The sequence below is a fragment of the Cetorhinus maximus genome, chromosome 15 (genome assembly GCF_964194155.1).
Source record: "Cetorhinus maximus chromosome 15, sCetMax3.hap1.1, whole genome shotgun sequence".
Lineage (NCBI taxonomy): Eukaryota > Metazoa > Chordata > Chondrichthyes > Lamniformes > Cetorhinidae > Cetorhinus > Cetorhinus maximus.
In genome coordinates, this window is record NC_135893.1 from 8,927,642 (window position 1) to 8,939,920 (window position 12,279).

General features: G+C 43.8%; 1 protein-coding gene across 1 annotated transcript in view; it reads right to left on the bottom strand.

Annotated features, from left to right (window-relative positions):
• Window positions 1-12,279, bottom strand: part of noc2l (NOC2-like nucleolar associated transcriptional repressor) — a 165,941-nt gene that overhangs the window by 74,960 nt on the left and 78,702 nt on the right. Inside the window, exon 12 of the mRNA XM_078557858.1 lies at window positions 7,092-7,203. Coding sequence (XP_078413984.1) covers window positions 7,092-7,203 — 112 coding nt within the window. The remainder of the gene's footprint in view (window positions 1-7,091; window positions 7,204-12,279) is intronic.

Below are 12,279 nucleotides of genomic sequence, written 5' to 3' on the forward strand. Positions count from 1 at the left end.
CCCCTGAAATGGCCTAGCAAGACATTCAGTTCTCAAGGGCAATTACAGATGGGCAATAAATGCTGGCCTAGCCAGCGATGCTCCTATCCCATGATAAAATAAAGTAAAAAAAAAGATGAGTTAGCGTGGGAGGAGGCGAGGTTGGAGGGTAAATACCAACCCGGACCAGTTGGGTCCAATGTCCTATTTTTGTGCTATGAACTCCGTGTAACTCTGTTGTACAAACTATCCAGAATATGGCACTAAATTAGTGACGAAGGTTGGTGTGAGGAAATTCATGTTAATGTAGTACGTGTAAGATCGAAATCCCCTCCAACTGGGAAATTTATGGAACAGAATTTCAAACCCACAGACCTCATGGTTTGAACTCTAAATTTCAAAAAGATAAGCTGCAGTCAGCAGTACAGGGCTGGGCAGCAAGGGGTTAATTCGGGCATTTAGTGAAAGCACAGTGACCCATCAAAAGGGTTTGGACATTGACTAACGCGATCAAGAAGCCCGATTACCCAATACAACGGCACAAAGGACATATCATCAATATAATATACACAAGGAATTATTCACCATAGACAATAGGAATGGAATAGGGTCATTCAAACACCCTCATTAACTTTGGAGCCAGGTACTGTTACTGTGTCACCGCAAACAGCAGAATTGCTCACACAATGAGAACCGATAATATTCATCTGGATACATCTTCCATGGAAAACCCTGTATTGTTTCAATCAGCAGGAGCTGATGACATTTGTCTGGACTTTACGTGGAATCAACTAACTGGACATTGGAACAACAGGAAATATGTTTTGACAGGTCTGAATTAAGTTATTATAAAAGAAGAGTACATCTGAGGTTTTGGGCTGTAGTTGGAAGAAGGGTCAAGTTTGGTCACCTGTAGGCCTGACTCAGGCCTACAATCGACACCGGACAGACCAGCCGTGTTGGGGATTGTAAGTTTCAGCCAAATCGTGGTGATATTGGTCTGAGGGTTTTGGGAAGGTTTGGGGCGAAAACTTGATGTTTTTTTGCCGGTACCTTATAACTTGTTTCAGCCATGTCTTGGTGATGTTGGTCTGAGGGATTTTTTTTTTAAGGTTTCAGGACAGGATGTGGTGTTTTGCCTGAGTTTTTTGTAAGTTTTAACCGAGTCGTGGTGACTTTGTGTCGGGTGCTGGGAATAGGTTGTTTTAAATTTGGGGTTTTGTACTGTGGGGCTGTGGGTGATTCAATGAAGCCAGTGCGAATTAACAGAAGAAACTTGTCTCGCTGCTCATTCTGTTCAAGCCGTACACTTGCGAATGTGACGTCACAAACTTGAGAGTGGGGAGGGTCTCGGAGGGAAAAGGGGAACCCCTACATACGCGAGCTCTTTTAAACGGAAAAAAGGAAAAGACTTGCATTTATATAGCACTTTACACGACTGTAAACGCGCATTAAAGCTGAGGAGCTACTTATGAAGGGCGGAGACTGCTGTACAGCGGCAGCCAATCTATTTACAGCACTCTCCCACAAACAGCAATGTCAGAATGATCAGATAATCTGTGTCTGTGACGTTGATTGAGGGACAAATATTGGCCAGGACACTGGGAATAACTGAAAACAAAACAGAAAATGCTGGAAAAAACTCAGCAGCTGTGGAGAGAGAAACGGAGTTAACGTTTCCTGTCCACGTGACTCTTCTTCAGAGCTTAAGAGTCATAGGGACTCGAAACGTTAGCTCTTGATTCTCTCCCCCCAGATGCCGTCAGGGCTGCTGAGTTTTTCTGGCATTTTCTGTTTTTGTTTTTCAGATTTCCAGCATCCGCAGTGTTTTGCTTTTATCACCGGGAATAACTCCCCCCTGGGCTCTTCTTCGAAATAGAGCCACGGAGCCCTTTCATGTCCACAGCGGCCGGCAGACGGGGTTAGAGTCCCAGCAGTGGCGATGCAGCACTCCCTCAGCGCTGCACTGGAGTGTCAGTGTCAGGTGTCCTGGAGTGGGACTTGAACCTGGAAACTTGCGACTCAGAGGGGAGAGCGCTATCAACTGAGTCATGGCTGACATCTAGGGTAACCTGGGACAAGTCAAGCTGCTAGACGGAGTAAAATAAGTTTTTTTCCTTTATGCAAACTACTGGACATCCGATCCATGTAGACTTGATGTCAACGTTCAACCCCGGAGCAGAAAACATTTTCTTTCAGCTAAATTATTCTCAGCAATCTGCAAAGCTCAAATTCTACAGCTCTTCTGAAGTGTTAAAAGACAGTTTATTCCACACAAAAACGGTTTACAATCAAGTCCCAACCGTGAAAATAACTTCTGAATTTAAAGATAACCTGAATAATTATAAGATTTTTCCCACCAGACAGACATAAAGGTTACCAAAGATGCAATTTCTCTCTAAATCTTTATATATGCTGCGTATGTCACCTGACAATAACACAATGGGGCAGATATTGGTCCAATCCTTCAGCTTATTCACTTTCATAATTCCATTTAGTGACGTCTATTAAAATTTTCTGGTCTACCGTATTTGCTGGACCATAAGGCGCACTTTTTTTCCTGGGAAAAAAAGTAGCTTAAAATTGTCATGTGTCTTATAGTCCAAAAGTTACCCCAAATATTTACCAAAGATTTCCATTTAAAATCCTGGCGCGTCTTATGGTCTGGCCAATATGATACTTCCGTTTCTTAAAGAAATTATATATTTTTCAGGATCATGCGCTCTCAATTTAAAAAAAAAAATTTTTCATGGGATGTGGGCGTCGCTGGCAAGGCCAGCATTTGTTGTTCATCCCTAATTGCCCCTGTATTGAGTGGCTTGCCAGGCCATTTCAGGGGGCAGTTAAGAGTCATTACTGCGGGTCTGGAGTCACATGTAGGCCAGACCAGGTAAGGACGGCAGATTTCCTTCCCTAAAGGGCACTAGTGAACCAGATGGGTTTTTATGACCATCATATGATAGCTGTGATGGTCACCATTTCTGATGCTAGCTTTATATTCCAGATTTATTAATTGAATTTAAACTCCACCAGCTGCTGTGGTGGGATTTGAACCCATGTCCTCAGGGACATTAGCCTGAGACACTGAATTACTAGTCCAGCGACATACCACCACCTTCACTACCCAACCAACTCCCCCAGACATGCCAGAGAGCAGCAGTGTTTGATGATGGTAAAACATAAAGACGACAAGACTAAATGAGCAGGTCTGTACGCCTTGTGTTGTTCAGAGTCCATGATGGGGACATTAATGACATCAAACAAAGCATGGGCAATGCAAGAAACACCATTACACATTGCATGGGAGAAATTTCCATGTTGAAATAAGGGAACGCAGGTTATGGGATTCCGCCCCAACTTCCACCCTCATTCTCCCAAACTGCACCCTGGAAAGTACAGAAATCCATGTGGCCCATTGCCTCTGCAAGGATTATTGCTTGAGGTACGAACTAAACCTGTACCAACAACGCCACACTCAGGAAGCTCTGATAGTTGGCCCCTTATCTCAGCGAAATACCTAAGCAGCACTGACAAAAAATTCTTCTCTTTTCTGCCTTTGTTTTGTACTATCAAGAAACGGTGTCAGTGTCCCGCCTAGGGTGAGGAGCGTTTTCCAAAAAGGGACAAAGGGATTAGTTTAATATCTGTGGTGAGGAAAAAGTTGGGATTTTTAAAGATGAAACCACTAATCATCTAGCTGAAGAGAAATTGAACAGAAGCAGCTAAACCAAAATTTCAGAAATGGGAGATGGTGCTTGCCAAAACTGGCACAGTTCTTTAAGGTGCCAATGGGGGGGGAAATGTAGTGGATGTTGTATGTATGGACTTGCAGCAAGTCTTCGGCAAGGTACCAAGCAGGAGGATACTGGAGAGGATTAACAGCTATGTAACTGGGGGAGGGGATCACTTTGGATCCAAACTGGTTAGAAGGGACAAAGAGAGTGTAGAAGTTAAGTACAGTTTCTCAGAATGGCTGGAAGCGGGTCATCGTATTACATCGGATACTGTCCCAGGACCGTTTCTGCCCACTAGCCAGCTTCGTCCAATTAAAAGTTTCAAATAAAATTAGTCTTAACCCAGCTCGGAGTGCACAGTGCACATAAATTACCAGATTGAACTAATGCCACATTCTCTCCCAGTTAGCATTTAAAATAACACAAACAACATATTGGGTTTCAACGTATTCATGACTGAATCCAACGCACATACATTTTCCGCAGTGTTACTAAATTTTACACATTCACATAATATCATTAATACCGTCACCAGGGTAGATACAAAAGTAATATCAATGTAATACAGGTCTCAGACAGATTCAAATGCAATGAATCTCCATCAGTGGTATAAAGCCCAGGGTGCTAAATGAAATTAGGTACAAATTCAACAAAATATTGCCTACTATCACGAGGGAATCGATGAATACCAGTGTGATCTCAGTAGGATAGAAACAAGCTGACTGGTCACTTATTTCCAAAAAGCAAACTGAAGAGACTGAGGTTAACTGCAGAGCGCTTCCCGCACATCAACAACCAGCAAATTTACAGAATCAATGAATAGGAACAAACAAGACAACAGTAACAATGGCTATGATCTGTAATCACCTGTAAAGCCCCAAGGGGATTCAAAGAGACCGGAACCATTACCAAGCCTGGTAAATTTGGGGCAGATGTTGGTGCAAAATGCAGAAATGCTGCCATGTCCACCCTAACTCCACTAAACTACAAGAGGGAGGACTTAGGGTGGACGCTAAAGGGAAGTGGCATTATTTCAGAGGTGAATTCTGGTGCAGTTATTTGGGGGGAGGGGAGGGTGGGGTTAGATTTGGGGACGCATTCCCTCGACAGGCAGGAATTCTAAGGTAAATCCTGTCCTTAATGTCCAAAGACTGGTTATTATGCAAAAGGCTAAAACAATTGAAACTCTTCAGCTTTGAAAGGAGACAAATATAATGGGACCTCACCAAGGTGGCTAATGTGAAACAAACACTAAAAGGATTAATCTTGGAGGACTGATGCAAGTCAAACCACAACCAAGTGGAAGCTGGTAAAAGGCAAACACAGAAAAGGACCTGGCAGCAAAGGAACCCAACGCTTCAACAGTGCGGCACACTTAGACCCACATAGTCCCTACCCAACCGCATAGAAACATAGGAGCGCAATCACCATTAACACTGTGGAAGTTCAAGAATGTTGCAGTTCGCCGCCACCTTCTCAAGGTTACTAAGGCAGGGCAACGAATGCAGCCTTGCAACATCTCATCTCATGATAAAACAAGTAAACGCCCAATTCCTTTCAACGATTAGATCAGCCCATTGTAAGATCACCATGAGCACATGTACACAATTCTCTTCCCGTATCTGAAACATAATTTGCTCTAGTAATAGGCTTACTCCTATGACCGTTGCTCACTGCACTACATTATACATTTTTGTTACTGATATTAACCTCCAATCCACCTAGATTGGAAATGAAGCTATCTAAGTAGCAACACTACATGAAATACACTCACAGCAGTTTGGAAATAAAAGACACTTTGGAAAAACACGAAGTAGGATGGTTGTGGTTGTTGGAGGTCAATCAGCACAACTCCAGGACATTGCTGCAGGAGTAGTGTCCTCAGCCCAACCATCTTCAGCTGCTTCATCAATGACCTTCCTTCCGTCATAAGGTCAGAAGTGGGGATGTTCGCTGATGATTGCACAATGTTCAGCACCATTCGCGACTCCTCAGATACTGAAGCAGTCCATGCCCAAATGCAGCAAGACTTGGACAACAGCTTGGGCTGATGAATAGCAAGTAATATTCGCACCATATTAAGTGCCAGGCAATGACCACCTCCAACAAGACAGAATTCAACCATCTCTCCTTGATATTCAATGACATTACCATTGCTGAATCCCCCACTATCAACATTTTAGGGATTACCATTGACTACAACCTGAACTGGACTAGCCACATAAATACTGTGGCTACAAGAACAGGTCAGGGGCTAGGAATTCTGCAGAGAGTAATCACTTCCTGACTCCCCAAAGCCTGTCCACCATCTATAAGGCACAAATCAGGAGTGTGTTGGAATACTTTTCACTTGCCTAGATGAGTGCAGCTCCAACATCACTCAAGAAGCTTAACACCATCCAGGACAAAGCAGCCCATTTGTTTGGCACACCATCTATCACCTTCAACAATTAATCCCTCCACCACTGATGCACAGTGGTAGCAGTGTGTACTGTCTACAAAATGCACTGCAGCAAGTCATCAAGCCTCCTTCGACAGTACCTTCCAAACCCACAACATCTACCATCTAGAAGGGCAAGGGCAGCAGACACATGGGAACACCACCACTTGCAAGTTCCCCTCCAAGCCACTCGTCATTCTGATTTGGAAATATATCGCCGTTCCTTCAGTGTCACTGGGCCAAAATCCTGGAACTCCCTCCCTAACAGCACTGTGGGTGTACCTACACCACATGGGCTGCAGAGGTTCAAGAAGGCAGCTCACCACCACCTTCTCAAGGGCAATTAGGGATGGGCAATAAACATTGGCCTAGCCAACGACGCCCACATCCCTTGAAAGTATAATAAAAAAAAGGTGGCACACAAATGCAATGGCCTTCTTTCTATAGCCAGGGCTCATAAAGCACAGGAGGCCATTCAACCCATCATTCCCATGCTAGCCCCTTGAAAAGCTATCCAAATAGTCGCATACCCATGCTCTTTCAGTATTAGCCCTGAAATTTTCTCCAGTTCAAATATTTATCCAATTTACTTCCAAAAATTGCTATTGAACCTGTTTTCACCTTCCTCTCAGATGGTGCATTCCAAATCTTAATAGCCCGGTTGGAAAAAAAATTCTCTTGGCCTCCCCTCTGGCTCTTTTGCCAGTTAAGTGTGTCCTCTGGTTACCTCCTGCCAGTGAAAACAGTTAATTTTTATTTAAGCACAGCTCTCACAGAGTTAAACAAAGCCTTAAATGGCACAGGACTATTCGTTAGCCAACCACAAAAACGCCTTTAAGATCTATTTTGAAATGGCATCTAGGCAGTATTCATAGAATATGAAACATAGCAGCTTCTGCAAAATAACTTAGCGAGCAAAGGTCATGGCACGGACTTACTTCCAATAGGAAAGGCGTCACTGGAATAAATGTCTTGGTGCTGTCAGAAAGCAGGGTCAGTGCTCGAACACAGTGCAGTCGGAGAGGGTAATATCGGGCTGTGGGCACCAACCTGAAGAACAAATTCAAAACATCAAATAAACACAACTGTTCTGTGCCGGTATTTATTACGCATACACAGACACACAATGCACACACAACAGACACGCATGGGTGTACACACATGCACACAGGTGCATGCGCATATGCACATAAGCACGTGCACGCATGCACATACGTGCACACACATACATGCACACACGTGCACACACACACACATGTACACGCGTGCAAGCACATACACACATGCATGCAAGCACGTGTACACACACGCGTGCAAGCATGTGCACACACAGGTGCGCTCCCACACTGATATATTGTCTTTATTATGAAAGTTATTACATCTAGAAAAGGCTTACAACAAATCAGCGCAAATATTTAAGACGGCGGAATCATTTTTAACTTTCATTCCAATAAAATTTAATGTGTGAATGTTTCACATTTGCATTTAAAATGTGTTTTCTTTTATTAACTGCTGTCATTATAATAAATCCCCTCATTGATCCTTGTGTTCCTAGGCTTCAAATTAAAAAGTGTGGCTGCACTGTGCACCAGGAGGGCACCAAGATGATAATTAAGCATTTAATTAGACACCGAATGTTGCCTTTGCCCTTCGATAACACTTATCCTCTAATTTGGTCATCCTGGCTTATCAACGGTTGCCAGGGTCACTGGCCTGCTTCAGGCCTCTTGACAAAGCTACTCTGCATCAATCAACAAGCATAAAGTTGGGTGTGGTGGAGGAGAGATTGATCCTCCAAACCGCTCACCCTTACTGATGCAACTTGGCTTCTCCCAGTCAAAACATACAAAGACCACCTACATCACCCCACAGAGCCAACAACATCTTGCATTCATACAGCACCTTTAACTTGATAAACCAATCAGCAAATGGCACCCCCCCCCCCAAACAGCCTTAAAGTAAACCCTCCGCATTTCTTCATTCGTTAAAAGCACACTCCATTTCCGCGTGATCCTACCGCGCGATTCACAAAGCATGAATTTGCATTGATATAGCACCTCGCAGCCAGTGAAAGCATAGGGCCGGGGGTGCTGGAAATCTGAAATAAACGCAGAAAATGCTGAGCAGGTCAGTCAGCCCCTGAGTGAGTGAGCGAGCGAGCGAGAGAGAGAGAGAGAGACAGAGAGAGAGAGAGAGCGAGACAGAGAGAGAGAGAGAGAGAGAGAGAGAGAGATGGAGAGAGAAAGACAAGCAGACTCAATGGGCCGGGATTTTCCGTCCCCCGATGGGCATCGCCCCAGGCAGGGGTGGGAAAATTCGGAGAGCCATCGACTTTTAACGGCTTTCCAAATTTTCCCGGTCCTGCCCATCGGGGGCTGGGAAATCCCGGCCACTGCTTCTGGTCGTCAAAACAGTTCTGGACGCTGACTGCCCTGCTGAGGATTTCCAGCATTTTCTGAATGACTGGTGCAGCCTATTCGCTACGACGCAGGGGAACGGTCACAGCCAAACACGTGCACAGCAAGCTCCCACAGCAACAAAGAAGCAAGCGGCCAGATGATCTAGCTTACTTGAGCCACAGCAGTTTGCCAGCCCAGCTAGAGAAACTCCCTGGCTCTCCCTCATCTAAGTGTCTGGCACTGCTGCAACTGCCAAGAGCTGCCCTGAAATGCCAACTTAGACCTTGTCGTCAAATCCTGGGGAGTGGGTTCATCCCACCACCTTATAACTCAGAGACAAGCGGGTGACCATTGAGCCACACCCTGATACTTGCCGTTAAAGGACCATTTTTTGCAATGACCTACAGCATGTGCTACAAAAATTATAGGACACTACGCTCAGCCTCCCGTTGAGGAGGAATGTTGGTGTTTCCCCTATTCTGTTCACGTTTAAACAAACGTTTTTAAGCAAAATTGCTAAACTATTAAAAGGAGCTAGTTGGAAGGAATTTCCTGAAGTGACGAAGCACCAAAATCAGGAGGAAACAAGTGAAGAGGGCACTCAATAGAGCGCAAACCACGCTCTGTTAACTCAACATCATTACAGTTATGCAGCTCATCCTTGAGGCTTTTCCCTGCCTGGTTGATGCACTTTAACGACAAGGCTGAAAAAAGAAATCCTTTTATTAAGACCTTCCATCTCATTGAGGAGGCTGCAGGCCAATCCGCACCCAACAACCTGCCCTGAAAACTCTGCTGACATTTTGAAAACTGTGGCAAATTCCGCCACAGCAGCTGAGGCAATTCTAAGATAAAAGCAAAACACCACGGATGCTGGAAATCTGAAACAAAAACAGAAAATGCTGAAAAAACTGGTTAGGCCTGCTGAGTTTTTTCAGCATTTTCTGTTTTTGTTGTAGCTGAGACAATTCACAGCATTTTGAAACAGTAAACAACATTCGAAATAAAGTAACCCAGAACATTCTAAGTAGAGAATCAATTTGCCCCTATCTTCCAAAGCTAACATATTTTTAAAAAACATTCGAGGATCCAGATCCTCACCAAAACCTAATCAGTTCTTCCTTGGGACGTACCCTATCTGTGCACCAGGAATTTGCCCATTAGTTTCTGAGATGTATTGTTGACGGAAAAACAGACTAACAGGGGCAAAAAACATTACCTGCGCCAACCTTCAGTAATGGAGGTAGTATTATTCTGCATTCACTGACAGTCAAACACAGTTACTCTTCGTAAAACATGCTTGAGTCAAAATCTTTGTGAAAACGAAGCTATAACATTTTAATGATGGCATAATAGAAATGTCAGATTTTTAAAATTTTAATCCATTTCATCAAGGCTGGCTAGCAAGAAATGGACACAATTCAACTCCTTGTCCATCGCAGGATTGCTTATCGCAAATGGCCTTTTCTTCAGAACAGTTTTCGAGGTACAGTCTGTTGCGCTGTCTTCTATTTCTATTATGCCTTCATTAAAATGTTATAGCTTCGTTTTCACAAAGATTTTGACTCAATTAAGTATGTTTTAGGAAGAGTAACTGTGTTTGACTGTCAGTGAATGCAGAGTATTACTACTTCCACTGCTGAAGGTGGGCGCAGGTAATGTTTTTTGCCCCTGTTAGTCTGTTTTTCCGTCAACAATACATCTCAGAAACTAATGGGCAAATTCCAGTGGAACCTGGTGCACAGATAGGGTACGTCCCAAGGAAGAACTGATTAGGTTTTGGTGAGGATCTGGATCCTCGAATGTTTTTTAAAAATATGTTAACTTTGGAAGATAGGGGCAAATTGATTCTCTACTTAGAATGGGTCGTGTGTAAAATAGAAGCAAAGCTAAGTCTAGCCCCATACCCACAACTCAATCAGGTCAATCTCATTATCACCACCACTTGATTGCATCTTCATTTTCAAATCTCTCCATGGCCTCGTTCACTCCCGATATCTGTAAACCCCTCCAGCCCAACAAACCTTTGAGGCCGCTGCATTCCTCTAATTCTGGCTTCCTGTGCTTCCGCGATTCTCACTGCTCCCAATAGGGGAAAAAAAACACAGTTCGGACCAGTGCTCTTATTTCCCAGTTTTTACTGTTCTCCCGTTCTGGGCGCGCTGTGCCATGGCCAGCTGAGCCTTTCGCTGCTGAGAGCCCCAAGGTTTGGAACATCCTCCCTAACATCTCCGCCTCTCACTCTTCAAGACGTACTTTGACCAAGCTCCTGGCTGAAGGTTCTAAAGCCTCATGTCGCTCCGGGCACAATTTTAACCCTCAAGTGGATGGATTCTGAAGCGAGTTAAAATCAAGCCCTTGAGGTCAAATTTTGTTTGGTAACACTCCTGGGAAGTGCCTTGGGACGCTTAACTACATCAAAGGTGCTATGGAAATGCACATCGTTGGTCAGTCTAACAACAACCTTTGGTTAAACGGCAGCTGCAACCAAAAGCACATTTTAAAAAAGTTTTGCTCACGTTCAATCTGAATGGAGAAAGGAGGCACATTGACGGGAAAAGGCAAACAGGATATTTGCATTAAGGAGCAAAATTGGACACATCTTTAAAAAAAAAGGTATGGGTTAACATTACAGCAATAAACTGTTCCTCATGTTCGATGGGGTTAATTACTGGAAGATTAATATGTTTACAGTTGTACCGTGCGAGGGCCAAATACGCAAAATTGCCCAGCCAAGACAGACAGGAATTTCCCTCCATCAAACAGCGATCTAAGGGTTAATTTTGGCAATACAGTGAAAGTACCACTCCCACATAACCAATACCTCGGCATTAATCATCACTTCATTTTAGTTGCGCCGGTCGTATTTAAGATGAGTATCAACTTCCGTCCCATTTACAAAAATCAGTGATCTTATGATTTTTTTTCTGGAGAGAAAAAAAAAGGCGATGACCCTTCCGGAACCTTCGCTGTTGTAGCCACTGCGTTCGCACCGCTGGGAGAAATGATCTAATTCTTAATGAAAACAACTGATAGAATTCATCACATCTGAAACTGGCTCGCACATGTTAAAAAACGTATCTGCCAGGGTGTGACCAGGGCTCCCAGGGTTAGATTCTGAGCCGCGATTACATACACTGGAATATACGTTAAGGAGTGATTTGATTTGAAGGTTTTTATGGATTTTGAAAGAACTGATAGAGTGGAGCGACAGAGAAACTTTATACCCTGGTGAGGTGATCTAAGACGAGGCAACATAATCCTTAAATCGGAGCTGGGAGGAGAGGGGTTAGAAGGTACAAAGGATGGTAAAAATGTGGAACTGCTACCCACCAAAAACAGATGTTAGCTCAATTAATCATTTAAAATAAGAGATCAATAGATTGTTGGTTGCCATGTTGTCAAGGGATATGGAGCAAGGCAGGTGGATAGATTTAGAATACAGAACAGCCATGATCTCACTGAGGAGAGCACTGAGGTACAGGCTCAATGGGCTGAATGGCTTCCTCTGACAAACAGTAGGAAGAGGAAATGTTGGTAACAGTTTTGACCTTTTTTTTCTTCTTCTGGAGAACTGGGAGACCGAGTGTGTGAGGGAAGGAAACAGTTAACTGTTTCTTTTAGGAGTGTTTAAGCCGTAACTGTAAGTTAACGAGTTAAGTGCTTCGCTTGGTGTGTATACAAAGGGTAAACAGGTGAGACAATTTGTCTGTGGAGTTTTATAAAA